Source organism: Corvus brachyrhynchos, unplaced genomic scaffold (assembly GCF_000691975.1).
Source record: "Corvus brachyrhynchos isolate BGI_N302 unplaced genomic scaffold, ASM69197v1 scaffold56, whole genome shotgun sequence".
Taxonomy (NCBI): Eukaryota; Metazoa; Chordata; class Aves; order Passeriformes; family Corvidae; genus Corvus; species Corvus brachyrhynchos.
Genome location: NW_008238664.1, coordinates 5780405 through 5801079, shown reverse-complemented (window position 1 = coordinate 5801079; position 20675 = coordinate 5780405). Strand labels below are relative to the sequence as shown.

Here is a 20675-nt window from a genome sequence, read left to right as displayed (position 1 = left end):
CAAAGCAAGCCCCCCAGTTCTGCCATCACAGACTAACCTGACACCAACCACCTGCATGCAACTCTAGACTGAGTCAAGAGAAGGGTCATTTGGGAGATTCTCCATCTCGCACAAGGTGGCCTTGTGACCCTGCACAAGAAGCTGGAGCATGCTCATGTTATTTGCTGTGACATGTTGAGAAACATGAATAAAAGAAAACATCTAACAGGAAGAAATGTATGGCCTCATGACTACAGAAGGGAGATCAAAATCCTGTATAATTTCATCAGTAGGCAACCATCAGAAAGACTGACACATAGTTCATGAGCACATGAATGATCTATTGGGAGGGGATAGATAAACAACCAAGTGCAGAAGAACCAGCCAAAGAAAGGTGGTGTTAGCACTACCACATAAGAGAAGTACAAGGCTTCACCTGCAACAGTGCAAAAGCATACATGGCTTAATTATAGCTACAAGTTGGCGAGTACAACCTCTATTTACTCTTCCTGGCCACCACTTCCTTTCACTGCCCTTCCTATTTCTCTTCATATCCATCCAAAGTTTTTCTTCCTCTCCTCACCTTACAGCTTCAACTTAATTTCATCACATATGCAAGAATTTGCACACAAGGAAGAGCAGACAGAAATCTAACTCACAGTAAAGAAGGAAGATCATAAAATGATGATAGGTGGCTGACAGAAGGCAAAGGTAATCTCAAATGATTCTACCTTTTACATGCACAATAGAAAACAACTGGATTTTCCTGCATCCAGTGGAAGCAGGGGCTGTCAATACCAGAATGGTGAAAGGTGTGTATCTCTCACCATGGATGACACGAGTTCAGGAAACATCCTAGTTTGCTAGCAGCATCAGACAGCGCTGTTCAGGTACTCCCCCATCTAAGAGGAGTAACTACAAAAGCAGAGGAAATTCCCCAAGGTTTTGTTCTAATGCCATGAAACACATGCATCTTCAGCTCAGAAGGTCAAGTGACTAACTTTGCTTCTAGTTTTACTGTTAATACCATGGAGTACAAACTGAAAAGGAATACCTGCTACAGGTATGCACACAGACATTGCAAATATTCTACTGTTTCTCTGTAAGAACAACTTCCTTGTTAACAGTCTAATATTTGAAAAACAGCTAGGTATCAGCAGTAGAATCGAACCATGACCAGCTTTTAGATTTGCAAAGATAACTATAAGCATGGAGAATTAAACAAATAGAATTAAGTTTTAATAACATTCTTTCAAAGAATCCAGCAATCACAGTATCATTTATGTCTATCTCTGTCAGGGAAACTGCAGTGCATGGACTAGTTTAAGGCTATACTGATGGTATCTAGTATCTTTCCATATCCACAGGTTCACAAGTGAAAGTTAATTAACTTTCCCCAAACAGGAAATTTAATTTTAGTAAATTCTAGCTGGGTCTTTAAAAACAAGAACTTACTGTACATCACTTCCTAGTGCCATTCTACTGACTGGTAGAGCATTACTGAACTCAGGCATACCCTAACTACATTTTGCCCATTGCATTCTTTCCAAGGACTGTTATTGATTATCATTCTTTCCACCTAACTGCATCGTTTTTTAAGATACCTTTTTCAAGACACCACCTTTGTGTCACTGCTGTTTCTGCTAGAAACTCCCCATGCCATTCCAGAAACTTAAGACTCCAAGTCTTCACTGCTTCATTTTTCCCTCATAAACAAACGTTCCTCTCTTCCTCTGGAATAAAGTGAGCAATTATTCATTTTTTCCCACCTTGGTTTACCAAAGAAGAGAAAGCCAAGGACTGGAACTCACACTACACTTTGAATGGATAAATGTACTTGATCATATGGTATGCTTGGTCACAGACACTGTAAGTACGGATACATTTACCTGCTGAATCAAATAGCTACTGAAAAAAGAAAGGCAACCAAGAACACTGACCACCTATCTAAAATAAGAAACTAAGGAATATATGACACTTTTATTTTCTTAATCTAATTGCACAGTTTGAGAGCGACATCTTCAATCTCTTCAACTTTGAGCAGAAATTGATTATTATGAAATTTCGTATTGTTCTACTTAGAGGAAGTTGAGGAGATTCTGACAAATTATCTTTGTCTTTGCAAAATATTGCCATTGAATCTTCTTAACAGAAGTTAAACTGATAAAGCCAATAATAGCAGAGATCTTTGTACATACTCAGAGTAAACCAAGTGACAAAGAATTACTACTGGGACTACATGTTTCAAGTGAAATGCTCACATAGCAGAGGCAGTAGTAATGCTCTTACTAATCTGAACTGCCTACACATCCGCTTCATTACAAAAGTAAGGGAACATGGCTTGAATCAGAGGAAATGTAAGTGACCTGAAGGTCAGGTGAACTTCATCACTCTGTGGCAGAGCATTGCTGTGACAGAAATGCATACAGCAACTTATAAACAAAATACCCTCCTCCCCTCATATGAAGCTGGACAGTTAAGACCCTAACGGGGCACTCTCAGTAGAACCCAGTGGAAGGACAACACAAAGATTTTAACTAGATAAAATTCCAAATGAAGAATGGTTCAAACCAGGCAACATGAATCAGCTTTTAGCAAATTCAAGCTTTGTAATAAGTTACCTGTTCACATTTAAATCAAAGCTGTAAAACTATCCAGTGAAACAAAAAGCCTGAAAAATACTTAAATGATGACAGAACCCAAACATCATGAACAATTTCCAAAACACTATTTCAAGAGTAAAAGGCATGTCTGTTACCCTCTTAACTTGCATAAAACCAAGCACACAGAAAACAAAAAACTATTCAAGAAAGCAAAACTTGTTAAAATTCCATCCCCTCCAAACTTCTAACACTTCCTTTCAGGGTAGACTGTCACAGGCATTTTTATGCCAGTACTGTCACCAAAGTAGGATTCACACCCTCCTCTGACAGGCAAGACCACTCGTTTAAAAAATCCCCTCCCTAATATAGGGATACTAGCTTTCCAACTGATAAGTACAAATGGGACCTGAAAAAAAAACCAACTCAAATTAAATTTTTTTTAATGACCACCTGAGTTCTAATTTGAGTCGGGTTTAGTTTCTCAACACAGCCTGTCATGCAGCTGGCACAGAGACAGCATCCAGACAGAACTGCTTCTTCATATGGTGGTGACTGCTTACATCAGAACAGAAAACTATAGCATTAAACCACAGGATGGAAGCATCAGATTGTGACAGGACAAGTTTACGAATAGAAATCATTTACAGTGACATTGGGAATTTCAAGTCCTAAAAGTAACGTGCACAACTAGAGAAGGTCGGAAGTACGTAGTTAATGTGCAAAGCAAGTGTTTCATTCTATTGCTAGTCAATGTTTTGGGAAGAGAGGAAGAAAACTTCAGTAATTCCACAGGATAACAGAAAGTAGAAATGTAACCAATTTCACTTTCCAAACTGACTAGCCCCTTGGAGCTCATCTTTCCTGTTAGAAGAGCATAACATCCTCCCTCCCAATTACTTAACATCGCAGGAAACCTAAGCTACTCCATACAAACCATTGCACAAAACACCTCTATTTCACTGAGAGAGAACTCACTGAGGCAACCATCCCATCACCTAAAGGGGCTGACTTTGGCAAGCTAACATCATCAAGTTGAACAATCATAACCAAAGCATCTCATCTGGCTTTTTTTTCCTCCTACTGAAGGAGAGCTTCTGGATAATGCGCATTTTTTGCAGCAATGAAGGAAACCTACAGAAGTTATTACACCAACTCCCACATTAACAGCAACACATTACTAAATTTACCAATTAGAAAAACTGGCTTTTAAAAACTGCTTAAGGTCCTCTATTTTCATCTACTTTTTGAAGATTTGTAGGTGGGAAAACCCAAAAGCAGATGGGTGGGGAGATAAAATGGTCAGACTTTACTGTTGTCAGACTTTGCTAGCTCTACTGTATGAAGTGAAACACAGGCTCCCTGCCAACAGCCAAACCAATTGAAGACATTCTGGAATTTCAGCCTCCATTTCAGACTGTTCTCTCTCATCCAACAGTTTCAACTCCTTTATGAGGACTATACCCACTATACTTACACAAAAAGTCTCAAGATTTTTTTATCAGCAATTAAAGAACCCTAAATATTTTTAATCCATGTGGGACTATGAACTAAAAAACAGAAGTTATTGTGTATTTGGTCTAAATATCCTCAAAAGCATAAAATGTTCTTACTTTAGATGTACAGCACTACTGGAATTTAAGTAAGGAAAGAAGACCATTTAATTTTAGACTAAATTGGTCAAAAGCTTGATTTTATGTTCTTTTTAAAATTTTAGATAAATGAGTTTATTATACTGCATAACCCTACGTTAGCTCTGATAAGTGAGGAAGAAGTTGCATTTCATCCAAATACTCACTACATCAATTTTTGACCTCTGAAGACAGATTTCTGAAGATGATTTTTTTTTTTTTTTACAGCTAAGGAATAATGAATGAGGTGTTATATAACTCAAATACAAGAATACTTCAAGTAGCTACATATTTCTTACGACTGTAAGCTGCATATAATTTTTCTACTGTAGTAATCAAGCTTTGCATTAACTTTCCTATCAGGCAAAAATATCTGAAATGACCAGACCACAGAATCAACTCATTACTAAACACATATATATATATATAACTCATTACTAAATATATACATACACACACACTCTCTCAAAAGTTAGCACACTGAGCTTAAGGAAGCAACTAAGACCAAAGAATTTCATAATTAATGTTCACAAGACACTAAAGTAATTTCACCTAATATATTAAAGCATTGCAAGACCATTAATACACAGCATTACTTTTATTTATGTTTTAAATACATTTATAGCCTGTTACTTAAAATTCCAAGTCCTCCAAGGGGACTGACTTTAGGCATTTTGAGATAGATTTAGGTACTGCAAAGCACCTTAAAAAAACCTATCCCCTCATTAGCCAGGAAACACAAAATATGCACTTAAAGTGAACTAAAGCACTGAAGTATTTTCTAGGCTTTTGATCAAAAGACAAAAAAATGGAGAATACTCAAGTGGCTCCTACTCTAAGATGGCTAATTGTGCATGACAAAAATGAAATGTAGACATCTTTTTATTAGTTAAACCAGTAGGTAGGTCTTCTTTCATCTTTTCGGTGACTTACGACAACAACTTTCTTCCAACCTCCTGGATATTACAAAAGCACATTTATTTCCCCTTCAGTATTAAAAACTTTTTTTTTTAGCTCTCCAGTTTACTCTCCTATAGACAAAGCCACTGCAAATTTTAAAACAAAAACTGAGTTGGATTAACAGTCTTAAGAACCCAACACTGCCTTCAGGTGTTTACACAAGCATTCATTCTCTACCTTTAACTCGAATACCCGGCACATACAGTGAGTAGATCAGTCAATTCAAACCTGCATGTGCCTCTACAGCACAAACATTCAATTGATCTCAGACAACAAATACTTGCATTAACTGTCATACAGGAAAAAAGCACCACAACATCTAAAAGGTCCTGACGGATTCCCATCACACTCACAATACCAGCATCACATTAGATGGAAAAATACAGTTGCAGACAAAGCATAAAACAGAATAAAATACAATCAAATTACTTTTCAGTGTTATGGATAATCTGTCACAAGATTTCTAAACCAGGCTTTTTAATCTAGCCATAGTCTTGCTTGTTGTGCAAGATTCAATTTTTGCTTCCGATGACCATCACAAATTCCACTTCAGCAGCATATAAACTATTTAATCCATCATATGGGATTCTTAAACAAAAAACCCTATAGAATCCACAGTGCAGAGGAATAAATTTTACAAAACAAAGTCAACAATGAGGAAGGTAATAAAGTTTAGCTTGTCTTACCTTGTTCATGGCTCCAGGCTGTGGCCCTCTTAGTCCAGCCTGCCCTCCCATCTGTGGAGTGCCTTGTTGCAGTGTCTCAGCCAACAAGTTACCAGCACTACCCATTCCTGGGTTCGGGTACGGCATATTAGGTCGCCCTCTGCCTGCTCCAATTGAACCGTTCATGACTTGCCCCTGCATCATCCCCTGTCCATTGCCTGCTGCCAACATCCCAGGATTCATGCCAGCATTCATCCCTGTGTTCATTCCCATGCCAGGCTGGTTAACTGGGCTGTTTACCGTTGGCATCATTGCTGCTGTGGATTGGGCAGAAGGACCCTGGTTTGGTCCACTTGCACCCATCGCCATATTGGGAGAAGTCAACCCAGCCTGTGCCATGGGGCTTTTCACCATGCTGTTTAACATTCCCATTCCAGGACTATTTTGTTGGGTTTGACTGGCCATGCCTTGGCCAGGGCCACCAACCCCCATATTGAGATTTGGGGAGCTACCAGCCCGTAAAAGTTCAGACAGCTGCTTGTGTTTAGAGGCAGCATCTTGTGCCAGGCCAAGGCTGGTCTGCAGCTGGTTAATGTCACCACCATTGGTGAGTCCAAGTTCTGTGGAGCTGATCAGTTCATCTGGCAAGTCATGTTCCAGATCAAAGAGTGATCCAAAATCTGAAAAACAAAACAGATTGTATATGAGCTCAGAGCAATCAGTAGCGTCTTGAAGTTTCTATTTTTTAATTTCAAGTAACTAGCAAAACTTGACTTTTTATATTTGAGCAAAATTCCCTTATCAGTCATTACTGAAAGCTACCCAGTTTGTCAGGATAAAAGTAATTCTAAACTTTATGGTGTCTAAACTAGAGAAAACTGTTCTACGTCAGCCTCCTACAATTTGTGTCAAAAGATCATGGGATATCTCAGACTATGATCTCTCAACTTGAGAAGTTTGACAAGGGAATAGTGAAAAATATGTATTGAAATCTCTCAGTTAGCCAATGGAATTAAACAGCCATTACAAGAAAGAATTAGCAGGTTGATGGGAAAACACTGTCTTTATCACTTTTGCTAAAAAAGTTATAACTTTTGGACAGCCATAACTAATACAGCAATATCATTTTAAAAAATATATTTACTATTTATAAAATAATAAATAGAGGTTTGGTTATAGGGTTTTATGTTGAATTGGGTTTTCTGGCATTTGGTTTGGTTGGTTGTTTCAGGGGTTTTTTGGGTAGCTGTTTGGTTTTTTTATTCTTCCACATCCAGTCATTACCAGCACTGAATGGCCAAATTTCATTGCACTTCACCGGACAGCCAGTATTTTCCCCCAACAAACACTACCAGAAAACAAAGTAACCCTCCTGCCCACAAAGCTGTGAAAAACACCAGGATGAAAAAAAAAATTCCCACCTCAAGAGCCCATGCGAAGCAATCCCTGAGGTAACTAAGTGGCGAAAGATTGCTACTTGGAATACATAGATACAAGAATATTACACAGTACCCAGAATCTATTTGCTCTAGAGAACACGAAGTTCTTATGTCTGCCGAAGCAGCACATAATCTGTGATAGTTAAACCAAAAATAACTTAGAAAGCTTATGGTTTCTGACATGCATTAATGACAACTTCCCTCTCCAAGTGAAAGGAGCTGGCAAGAAGAGGTGCTGTAGTGGACCTTGTTCTCACCAACAATGAGTGGCTGCTGAGGAATGCAAAGCTCAAATGCAGCCTTGGCTGCTGGGACCAGAAACAGTGGAGCTCAAGATCCAAATGGTCCAAGTATTAGTGAAAAAAAACTACAGTTAAACAGCATGCAAGCCAGAAAAGTTCATCAGCATTATGGATTTGTTTAAAATGTTTCACATGATACTATACCCAAATTATCAAACACCTGGACTAACAGAGCTCCTACAACTTCACAACTCTTATCACAGATAAGATCACGACGTTAGAATTCCGAAAATACTGTATGAGATTGGCAAGAAGACAGGTGCACCATAACAGAGATTTTAACACTCCTTTTAGACACTCTACATTACTACAAACCACCAGAGAAAGAAAGAAAATTTCCATTAAAGAACTTTTAAACTATTAAAATCAGGTAGCCAATTCTTCATGACCATGTATCTTGTGCAAGAAGTTACGCTTTGCAAGACACACCAAGGGCTGATTGTTCATTTGCATGACGGGTATTTTTGAAGCTTCAAAAGTGAAGGAGCAATCAGAAGAATAAATCTTTGTTCAAGTTCTCTTTCATCTACAATGATGAACTTAATATTGTGTGTCAGTAGACTCATCTAAAAACACACCACACACACCCCACCCCCATCCCCGCAAAAAAAACCCAAAACAAAACAAAAAACTAAAACCAAAACCAATTCACAATGCTCAGTGGTTAACTTAAGAATTACATTTTGATGAACACGGAAAGAGTTAGTGGAAGAGACCCTCAAATAAGAGATCAAGGAAATCAAAAAAGCAATCAAAAAAAATAGATGACAGCTTGAAACAGCTTCAACTAGCACCTTAAGAAGCCTGTCAGGACACATTTAACAGGCAACTGTTGAAACACTACATCCTGAAAACACTGTGGCTAATAATCAGACTAAGAGACCATGAGTGAGGAAGGAGTAAAAAATATGATCAGGAATTCACAAGTTAGCCAGCTGTCCTCAATGACAAACAAATAAAACTGAAAACAAAAGTTAAGTGACTGGAAAAAACATGACCCAGCACAAAGCCTGTACCTACAACATAACCATCATGGCAGCCCAGACACCTCCCATCAACACCCACACGGTCCAAAGGCCACTTTTTTGACTGTAGCTGGGCAAAGAATTTCTGCTCTTGAACAAACACAACTTCCAGTACAGGGCAAGTCCCAAACCAAAAGTCCTCACTTCACCTTTCCTGAGTTCAGACCATTGCATATAAAGCCCTTCACAAAACCAACTGGAGAGTGACCAGCAAATGTTTAATATGAAAAACTAACTTGTTTTTCAAACTACAACATAGTATTTTCCCAGGAAGATCCATGTAGATGATTTCAGATGTAACACCACAAAGGGGCAGTGCAATTCTTGTTTTGAGAGACAAGGATTTGGTCATCTTTACTCACAAGAAAATATTAATCTCCTTCTCTGAAGACCTCACTCTTCTTTAAATTCTCCTTCCTCATAAATGAGGAGATAATTCCAGCTTTAAGGCTTAGCCCATTACTAACTGGAGCATCCAAGTACAACCTATATGAACTCCTTGGCCTGATCATTCTGTGACATCAATGAACAGGATGAAAAATGTCATAAAAACTCAAAGTGGCATTAATTCTTTTTATTAATGCCTTAAAACACAACATAGCACCAGCTACATTAACAAAACCCACCCCCAACCTAAATGGTTGTGAAATAATCCTAATTGGATTAGTTGTTTGCACCAAAACGTCTAAGACATCCCATATAAAACTTTCCACATAAAGCTAACTTGCTAGGATTTTTAATCCTAGAGAATATACAATAGGTGATTCATCATAAAAGAATACTGTCAGCTATTAGCCAAAATTCTAAATCGTAACTACTAAGAAAGCAATATTCTGGTGTGAGTTTGCTCTTTTTAGGAGTCTTTTCCAAAAAGAAACCTTCAAAGTCTTCCTTAGCCAGTAGATAAACAAGAAAACTGGAACAAACTTTCAGTTGTCTGATCAGCTAAGAAAATTACATTTTTAGTCAACTGCTGGGAGGCAGAAACTTTCTGATACAGGACTGAAACACGATCTCAAATGACCACAAAGACGAATAGGACCTTGTCTATATCTAACAACAGTTGCAATCCATTTCTGTCTTCTACACAGAATTGGTGCCCTAAAGCCCACTGTACAGAGTCCTATCGATGCCCAAGCCAAAAACTGACAAGGCTGGGCCAGACAACTCACAAACCATGTGGAAACAAGATCATATATACTCACACAAGAGCCAAAGGCATAGCTTAAGACATGGGTGAGAAATACCCAGAACTGATTGCCTTTCCAGTACGCTGAGCCCACTGTTAGTCTTGCAATCTGTTTCATTAATGATACACACAAAGATTTCTCGCTAACAAAATAAAGCTTGTGGGAAGGCAGAGGAGGAAGATTAGTCCTGCAAAGGTTTGTCCACCTGATTCATCATCTCTAGAGATATTGACACAGAAAAATTGGGATATAACAGAACAGACAGTATCTGGCCTAAAGCCCAAAACCATCCAGTAATACACTGGAAGAAAGTGGCAATGGTAGAGCTAAATCCTGATCTCAATCCTGATCTCAGTACAGTAGCACAGAGTGATCCCCCATTACGCTGTTTATGGTATTATTGGTGCATTTCTTTCCACAGGTAACAAGAACATATAGAACAGATTGCTGCTGCCACCCAAGAGTCAAAGAAAAGAAAACCTCCTCAAAACAACATCTAAGAAGTAGATCAGACAGTCTTAACCTGAGATCATCTCAACATGCATTTCATAAGTCCTTTGAGGAACTGTACCCCTACTGAACACTGAGCAAGTCTTAAAAAAAAAAAAAAAAAAAAAAAAAGGCAAGAAACCAGCCTCACTTGCCCTGGCTACATTACATCTGTAGTGAGAAAGTCAGAAAAGACAGAAGAAGGAGCAGGTCCATCTCTTTCAGTGGCAATTCAGTTAGACCGGACTAAGTAGTATGAACTGTGTCCTAAACTGTGAGAAAGCAACTTCAAAAATCAGGGTACTGACCTGCATTGCATGCTACGGATTGTTCTTGATTTTGGATTCTACTTCTAAAAGTCTGCCTTTGACAATGTCTAATCTGCAAAATGCAAGGAAACTGCCAGCCTGGGTTGAAAAGCTACCCAGCACCAAAATGGACTTTAAACTAATACATATGTAGAGTGTGCAATCAAAATCCTTAAGTCAATAAGACTTCAGTGCCTTATCAAGTGATCAATTTTCAAATTAGATACAAAGTATTTATTTCAAGTTAGTTTTACTGCACAAGCACCTGGTACCACCAGTAATGCAACAGCTCTCAAAGCAGGCAAGGCAGGACAGCAATTTATGACAGCGCTTATAAAGCAGGGAAAATACATCAATACTAACTACTTAGCAAGGAAATCAACACGTGTTCAGGTGGCACATACAAGTTTCTTTTACATGCTTTTTAGCCTACAGTCAGGATTCTGTCATTTTCTCATTTCTGGATTAAGACAACAGACCTTTATTCACCTTTCAGAATAAAACAGGAATTTCTATCTATATGGAAGCTATCTGGTCCTAGCAAATAGGCTGCAGTGAACAATACTGGTTTTCTAGGAACTTCCCCATGTGCTAAGAAGTAGCAACACTTTATTCTCATGTACTGAACCCTCAGACTCAAGACATTTGAGCATTCAGTCTCAAGAAGAGCTGTACAAGCTGAAGAAAAAGCATCATGTGTGATCAGCAATGCCTCAAGAACCCTGCATGGCAGATAGGTCAGACAGCCACTGACTCCTGAGCCTACCTCTGTCAGACCAGCAAAGACACAAGAAACTCAACAGCTCCTGTCCCTGCTTCCCATTTATTATATTCCAAACAGAGACACATCAACTTAGAAAGCTGCTGAACAGCCACCTTTTTACACAACTGTTTCTGCAGCCCAGCAACCTATTAGTGGATCAACTTATATCACAGTCACTGGTTTCACAATGAAACAAGTGGACAAGGCTTATACAGGACACTGAATACAAAGCACGCATGTGGCAGGGTTGACAGGAACCACAGATGATGTTGGACCACATGGAAAACATTACACCTTAGCCGTGCTTTCAGACAAAGAATAACAATAAGGTGCTTCCCTGCCTGGTGATACAAAAACTGAAAATCCAGAACTGAACAGGGCCTACATGTAACAGAGAAAGTGCCCTGAAGATACCACCAGTATTCCAGAGAAATCAGCCATTCAAGCTTGCAGTCAAGCCCCAGCATTACAGGCCCTAAAACACGCTGTCTGAAATGCCCTCCAAAAAAAAAAAAACAGAACTCAAAACATACAACCAACAAAGGCAGAACAAGATAAGGAGACACAACCTCATAGGATAATCCTCAAGTATCCATGAAAACGCAGAAGCAAAGGTGAAGCACAGACTTGAAACAAAGTGCTAACAGAGTCATCAATTCCCAAGGCCTCTACAATGACAGAAAATTAAGCTAGACATGTCCAGGCAGTTTTATCAGGGAAGAAAAGAAACCAACAAAAAAAACCCAAACAAAAACCCACGTGCCTAAGAAAGAGGCACACACCAGCCTGGTAGGAACTTTGCTATATCGCACTTTGGAGATCAGACCATAAAATCCATTTAAAAAGGGGCCTTTTCATGTAGATCCTCTATGAAGCCACAATTACCCAACGGTAACACAAACTCTGCCAAAATGTTCTCTCTAAATTAAAACATAGAATTAATTTAAATTCATCTACTAAATTGATTCGAAATGAAGGCGCAAAACATCCACATCAGCCTAAGATACCAAGGTCTGGAGTCATCATTGCAGCTACTGCTTCCAAAATCCTCAGACAGCACTCCCTGTATAACCCTAACGGGGGGTGATCCCTTACTCAGCAGCAAATGAGAACTCGTATTCTGTATTATGCCATTTGAGTAACAGTCTTCAGTGTTAGACTTGGATATTAATTCTGTTCCCTTTAAGAAACTGAGAAAGCATTGCCACCTTCCTTCCCTGCCAATCCAGAAAAGACCTGAATTTCTTCACTGTATCAAGAAACATTGTTATTTGAGGTAAGACTGCAAATAATACAAACAGAAAACATATTAAAAAAACCTTATTCAAAACACCTGGAAGACAACAAACATGAAGGCACAAAACATGTTAGCACATTATGGTAGCAAACAACTTCTGGCACAAATATTCTTAAAAACAATCAAACATTTGTTGATCAAAGTCCAATTCACCACCTAGAACACACATGATTCCAGTATTAGTTGTAACAACCAGGCAAAAATATAAGTATTTTACAAGTGTGAACAACAACAAGAATCATTCTAAAGCAGCAACAGCATATCACTCAATATCTACTGAAGTCCTAAAATTAGGACCTTGCTCTCTCCATTTTTTAAACTATCCTAATCCCTAGCCAAACACATCAATTTTGGCTTAAGGAAAATAGTCTCTATTTTGTGAAGCCTCAATAACCTGCAAGTTTAAGTCCTACCTTTCCCAAACTAGTATCAACAGAAATGCCTATTTTAGTAGACTCTGAGTGATGCATGCTTTTCACAGCTTCAGACGAAAATTGTATTTATAACCCACTTTTCAGTTTCATATTCAAAGTTCTTCAAAAATCAGTATTTAGAGATACAGACAATACCAGGACTTAACCACTGAAAACCATAGTGAAAATGCAATGGGTATGATTCTGGAATATAGAATTGTAACTGTTTTAGGGAAACAGAAGTGGTGTAATCACATGGAAAAGACTGGGGTCAAAATTCGAGAATAAGGTATGTTTAAAGATTTAATATTACTTAAGGAGGAATTTCAGAGACATTTTTATTTATGTACCTGTTTATTTATGCTTTTATACAAAGGTACTAGTCTTGCCATCACTGATAACCCACATAAGATAAAGTTTTGAAATTTTAATTATAAAATGCTGAAGTCACACCATTAATAATTTCCTTGTGAACATGTTGGTATTTGCATAAATCATTGGGCTACCTTTAACTTCAAGATTAGAGTCAAAAGTCTCTAAGTTAGTATTCTTATTCCCAGCGGCATCTGTGTATACATACAGGCCTACAAAGCTAAGAGAAGCTGTGCTGGTCTGCTATGTTGGTGGACAAAACTGGGTACATCCTTATGTGCATAGAGCACACTGAATTCATTTTAGAAGTGATTACAAATCAGTTTCAAGAAAAGAGTAAAGTTCATTTCATCGTCAAGTTAACAACGACTTTGAAACTATGCAATCTGCATATACAATTACCAAAAAGTCAAATCAATTTTCTGAGTTCATTCAACGTTACTCCGGAGTAAAAGCAAAAAGCAATGCTGAATTTATGTACAAAAAATACCCAAGTAAACAAAATAACGTAAGTCAGCAGATCAGACTTCATTATCTTAAACCAGTAATTCCCCAGATTTCCTGAAATTGCATTCAGGAACATGTAAAAGGCAGTTTAGCTGCAGCAAAATTTGTACTGAGCAAGCCATATATCAGCACTTTGCTGGAATTTTACTTCTTAGAATTCCGAAAAGGAAAAAACCCTGAGAATTAGTCTTTTAGTTCATTAAAACAGTAGGAATGTGTTACAATCTCTCTTAAAACAAGAGAAATTGTCTATTCAGTGGTATTTGGAAGTTCTACAAAAAAGGAAGTAATAAATCTTGATTCTGCAAGCAGAGAATGTTCAAAACTCCTACACTTAGATCTCTTGTGGGAATACAACAAAAGATGCAGTACAGAGGTGTTTCACACCATCAAATGGAAAAGAGCTAAATCTTTATCTGCCCCATCTCACAACAACCAGTAATAGAAAATAACCTGCTCTTCAAGGTTCTGTACTTAACTGGCACTTTTTAATTAAAATCTTAGACTGGCCCCTGATTTCACATCCTTGATGCCAGGTGTGTTTACAGGAACAGCATCAACTGAGCAACAAGTTACTGTGGTTTGAGTCCACCAGAATTCAACATTCCTGATTTTCTTCAAAAAGATTTGGAAGAAATAGATGCTTGAAGGAGACTACTGCACATCGAGTTTTTAAGATAACTTTAAACACATTCATACACCAGTCCATTTTAAGAAAACTTGTTGCTATTTAGGAAGAGAACAATACGTTGTTTGATACTGTTCAGGGAGAGGATCTCTGCTCTAGTTTAAGTTCTACTTGAAGTTCTACAAATTTAAGGCAGCCACAGAAATTTTTTGTCAGGCACACCACCATATGCAGAGACAGATGTATTTTACTTCAGCCTGCTGCTACAGTTTAAGTAAAGACAGAAAAACAAAATCCTTGCAGACAGGTGTGCATTGTTTAGTTGTCAGTGAAATCTACACAGCAGAATTACTCCATTTGTCAAATAATAAATCCAGGTGATTTTTGGGCAAACCCTCTCAGAAGGAGCACTAATTCAGATGATAAGAAAGGTTGAAGTAGTATCATTATGTTGTTGGAACAAGCACTGAAAGGCTGCTCGTGCTAAAGCAGCTAAGCAAGACAATGAGGTGACACACTGGAGATGATCAAGTAGCCTACAGGGAAGACACAGGAAATATATACTAAATCATAAAAAATTGAAATTTAATAATAAAGTAGTTTTCTCCAAGTTGTAAAGATACAAAACCCCAGAATTCGGACAGTAGAAGTTCAGCATTTAGCCCCAGTATCTTATTAGACCCACATCCCCCAAAAACATACACTAAACCCTAGAGTCTGATAGACCCTTCCCAGATAAAATTTGGTTTCCTACAAATGCACAACTGACCAATAACCTGAACTCAATGCAAGCCCTGCTTTAGGACTGTGAAGAACAAAATGCAAAAACTAGTACATTTTTTTTTAATCTAGGATTTAAATTCCCAAGTGTTTTCCCAAACAAAGGTTTTTCCCTGCAATATTAAACTTGTGAATCTATTTATAAATTGCAATTGTAAACTGGTTTTCCAGTCTCAAAGGTTTTTTATCTGTAAGTGCTCAACACTCAGTTTTACACCATGGTATGTATGGTCCTTGTGTTGGAGTATTTATTTTTTTAAAAAATTAGGTACCTTTCTAACACTGCTCAGAAGAAGTACCTATCTACATCAGAGACACAGTATACTTGGTGAAAGACACAAAAGAACAGATACAGCAGTTCGGAAATCTACAAGGTTCAAAAGTCTGCAAAATTTTCTTAAAAAAAAAATCACTAAGCACAATATGAATGATTGGTTTACTTTTTAAAGAAGTCTCACAGACTTAAATTTTCTTAGTTTAAATTTATTCCTAATACAGTTACTTTGAGCCTTTTTAGCTACACACCAAAGACATTCATTTTTGCCACACAGGCATCCACCAATGCATACATATACCTACAGTATATGTCATCCACCAAATGACATTTTAAGGCAAAAACGGCAAAAAGTATGGCTTTTAACAAGAAGGGATGGAAACATAACTGATGGCTGTAAGTTAAATGTAGCTGACCATCTGGTCTTTGACATTAGCTAGAAATCAGACTGGTGTAATGTATTTAATTTTAAATGTAGTATATACAAACGCTAGCAAAAAACACACAGCTCTAGGAAAACAGAATTGAAAAGGGCAGTGAGACAAGATTAATACAACTCATTTTGAGAAAAGAAACATCCTGATCCATTTGGAACAAATGAAAGATGAGTATCAGTCAAAATTGCAGTTGCCCAGAAGAGAAGTTTCGTTACAGGTCTTAGACCTTTGATGTGAGGGAGAATAAAATTTAAAAGGTCAAAAACAGTTCCTGACAAAAAGGAACATCCAGACTTTACAAAAGATGGATACTCCAAGGGAGATTGAAGATGTGCTACTGCACAGAAAAACATGTTTTTTGGATATAGTAAACTGAGGGATGTTAAGGCACATACCACACATACATTCTCTGATATAACACGTGCCAACTAATTGTAGAAAACTGACTTCCAGTGTCACAGCAAGCCCAAAACACTAAGAACTTAAAATCTTATTTTCAGATCTAGCTGCCTAAAGACATGATACTATACAAACACACTGCAGCAGGGGGTGTACTCCATTTCTATTCTGTGAAGAAACACAGTGGTTCTGAATCCAGAGCCCAAAACAATTTCCCAGTTCACAGAAGACAGGTTACTTCTAAGCGGGAGGAGGCGTGGGGGGTGCTGTAAAATATGATTAAACTCTCCTGTCCTGAATAGACCGCACTGAAATCTGTACATAGCAATTTTAGCACACCTGCATCACTGCAGGAAAAGTTGAGGGATCCACAAATAAAAACACACCTCCCTGCCCCCTGCAAAAAAACCCCCAAAACAAGTGGTTTAAACCATTCAATTAAAAAGGTATCTTTATGAACGATTTTCACCCATTTCACTCCAAGAGGTAACTCCTCAGGATGCACTCAAGTTATTCTGTTATAGCAGGGGGACTAGTATGCACCAGTTTGCTAACGCTGTGTTTAAGAAAGTCTTGCTAGAGTACATGCAACATATCAAAACTGTTGCTACCAGTTAGGAAAGGTGAGCAAAGGAGCTACACTGGCAAAGTACTTCTGTCAATGTAACCGTGCTGGTACAAAAGTGTGACAAAGTCACTGTTGCCACCAAAAGATGAACCTGTAGAGTTGTAACGGCCCTCAGAAAACTTAAGGCCTAGACAAAATACACAGATCATTACCATTCTTCTTTGCAACAAATTTAGCACTTAAATAGAAGACACCAAAAAAAAAAAAATTAGTTGTAGAAAAACCTGTGGTAGTTCAAGGGAATCCCACAAAGTCCTATCTCTGAAATTATTCTAGAGCTACACAACATTAAAGAAAAAATGAGACCATTCAAATTCTAATATACTACAGGGCACTGAAAATACCAAGACTTTCTAAATTACTTCAAAATGTTTATTACAAGATGTGCTACAAACATTTCAGTTTGCCTCCTAAAGGATGAATTGGCATTAATAAAGCAACTTAAAAGTAAACTAACACAGTATGTTCCACGGCAAAGCAAATTCTGAGCAGGGAACACATGAACCATCCATAACTTTTAAGACAGAAGAAGATGCAGCACTGCAACAACAGTGGGAAATGCAGCTGTATTTGGCTACTGCCAATAAATCAAGCATATTAGGACAATCTTTGCTTACTTCTTTTTAGAAGAAAGCCACCAACATTACAGTTTAGTACATTCCAGGCCCAGAATATGAGTATCATTCAGGTTTACAGTGAAAACATGAGTCAGAGATTCCTCTTAGTCTTCAATATAAATACACTTAATATCTGCAAATTTAGGAACAATTTAACAGGAGTCAGTCATCATTTTTACATGTCTAACAAATTAAAACATTTCAGATTAAGAAACTAAGCAAAAAGTTAAAAGCAAAACCAGCACTATGGACAAGTGCTGCAAAAAGTTTGTCAACAGTGCAAGTTTCTTGCCTTTCCCCTTCCATCTGATGGTGCTGAGAACCTAACAGTTTTAAAAAGAGTGTTTGAGTAAGTACATAAGCACCATGTTACTTATTTCCTATAATTAACTGAGGAGTGGGGACAATACAAGATTCTTTAAGTGGAATTTACTTAATGACAGCTGCTTGCACTATTTCAAAGCAAATTTAACCGACAGATAGGTTAAAAAAAAATGTAAACTTCAAAGCAATTTCCCACAACAGAAGTATGACAAAACAAAGTGCAGTCTCAAGCAGCAAATGAAAAAACATAACTCTCAAAATACATTCATTGGTTCATAGGTTGGATTTTATTTACAGAAATAGATATGATATGTCATGCTAAAAACCACAGAAAGTAAAACTGTCCCATGTTCGCATAATTAGTTGGCAATTTTTAAAAAAAGGCAGAAGACTAAGAATACTTTAATAGATTTTATGTAGCATATATGAAGTGTTTGCACCACTATAAACCTCTGCATAGCTATCAGGTGATGACAGTCCCAATCACTTTAGGAAAAATTATCACATTTGTACACTACTGAAACTGTCCAGTCCCTAGTGTTTCACCAAAACTGTAAAAAGTTCATTTATTAACTGTAAAAAGCTGCCCAGTAAGTTAACAACTAAAGACTAAGTATTCTGCAAAAGTCTGCACCTGCTAAACTGAAATTCACAAATTACCCAACCCTTATTTGATCACAAATGTTGGAACTTAGATGTGTGTTCATTTGAATCAAAATGTGCCTTTAACTTGCGTATTTTTAAAGTATCAGAACTTTTCTCACAAAATATTTTTATTTCACCTCTCTAAGCAGAGCAAAATAACCACTGTCAAGACAAGTTAAAAAACGTTACTATTGAATTAACCACCATTTTCCAAATCTAGCACAAAACCAGCCAACAACTAGTTCCAGCTAAAGAGTAGCTTCTCCAACACTCTTCTACTCTCTTACTAGAGACCTGTTGATATTAGGAATAGTCATGTCCTCCAATTACAACATATTATTGGCTGTATTTAATATGCACTGAAAGTCACACACAAACTTTTCAAAACTAATATGTCATTCACCGAGAATAGAAAAGGCAAAATCAAAATTTTGGAGATGATTCCAAGTAGAATCACATCCTCTGCTCAACCAAAAACCTGCTATTAAAACCTGGTGTTAATTGTCAAAGAGAGCTTTTTAGGAAAAAAAAAAAAAACAAACCCAAACCGACAACAAAAAAACAACTCTTCCCTTTTCTTGCCAGTTATTAACTGCATTGAACAAGAGCACTGGTGCCTTCAGAAATGCCACCAGTCACCAGACTGGCAGGAGGAGGCCTCCTCCATATCCCATAGACTAATAGGATCTAATGTGAGTTCAAAGAAACTCCTGTGGGACAGATAACAGAGTATTCTCATAGCAAAAGGACACCGAATACTCACCTCCTTCACAAGAAGCATTAAAAAGCTGAAGAGCCCTTTGTTACTTCCTCCCCCCCTCCCAGTACAACCAGTTCATATTTGCTAGGGATTGGGACACCTAAAATTTGCCGGCTCTAGCTTGCCTTCGCAGCACCACCAAAGACCTTTGTAGGACTGCAGAAATGCCCCTTTCCTCTTCACAGCTCAAGTCTACAGGGGAATTTCAGACATTTTGGTCTTGCAGCACAGAAATAGGAGATGCAAGATTAACTACACTCCATATTGATTCTTAATGCAAATAAAGTGAAGTAAAATTTCATCTCTAAGAAGGCAAGAGTCTCGATAAACCTTATGCCACAAGAGTAGCATCTGGATTTTGGTTTTAGCTGTTTTTTCTAAAGCTGATGGTCTATTTGAATCAGAAAAGCAGTATTTTGATACACTTCTGCAAGGAAGAAGAATGAAAGATTTTAAAAAAATAAATCATATAAGCAGACTGCACATAAGACGGAGAAAACAAAAATAGCAGAGAAATAAATCTCTCGTTTCTAAACAAGCTGTAAAAAAACCCCTGTATATGCAAAATAAAATAAAAACCAAGACATTTGTGTGTACACACGTAAGTCAACAATAAAGCGTACAAAAGCATCGTCTTTAGCAGTATTTCGTATTTCTGCAACTGGCATTATGCTTACCAAGGAGCTCGGTAATCGCTACTATTGTGAAAGACACGAAAATGACGAGCTGCTAAGTCCTATCTGCAGCTGATCAAAAACACAATAAACCGAACAGCTTTGCTTTCAATCACTTCCAAAAAATCAGAAGGGCAGAAACATCTGAACACCCTCCCTAAGCCATTAACGCCAATAGGTTCAAACGCAGCGAGAACAGGCGAAACAGACGGGAAGCAGAAAGGCAGGCTCGAGTTAACAGCAGCGAAAGGGAGGAGGAGATTTAGGCAAAAGAGGGGAGAAAAGGGCAGGAATTGCGGCCCCGAGAGAGGTGGGGAGGGCCTGGGCCCCCGAGACTGACCTGTGCCGTCGCTGGCGGACACGGAGAGCGCCGGTGAGGAGAGTTTAGGCCGCTTGGCTGAAGGCGGGCCCGGCTCCACCACATTCTCGGCCATTTTTAATTTTTTAGACAATCACTCAGAGCAGAGAGACGCTGGGGGGTGAACCCCAAAACCTTCACGTTCTTCTGGGGCCCCGAGTCAGCTGAAGAACAACAATAACGCCGAGAGCGAGCGAGGAGGATCTGGCGG

At 38.1% G+C, this 20675-nt stretch overlaps 1 protein-coding gene across 1 annotated transcript in view; it reads right to left on the bottom strand.

Annotated features, from left to right (window-relative positions):
- The window catches only part of EP300 (E1A binding protein p300), a 61227-nt gene extending 40558 nt beyond the window's left edge, over window positions 1–20669 (bottom strand). The window contains 2 exon segments of the mRNA XM_008636629.2: window positions 5857–6515; window positions 20447–20669. Coding sequence (XP_008634851.2) covers window positions 5857–6515; window positions 20447–20540 — 753 coding nt within the window. The 5' untranslated portion in view covers window positions 20541–20669.
- Window positions 20670–20675: the final 6 nt, after the last annotated feature.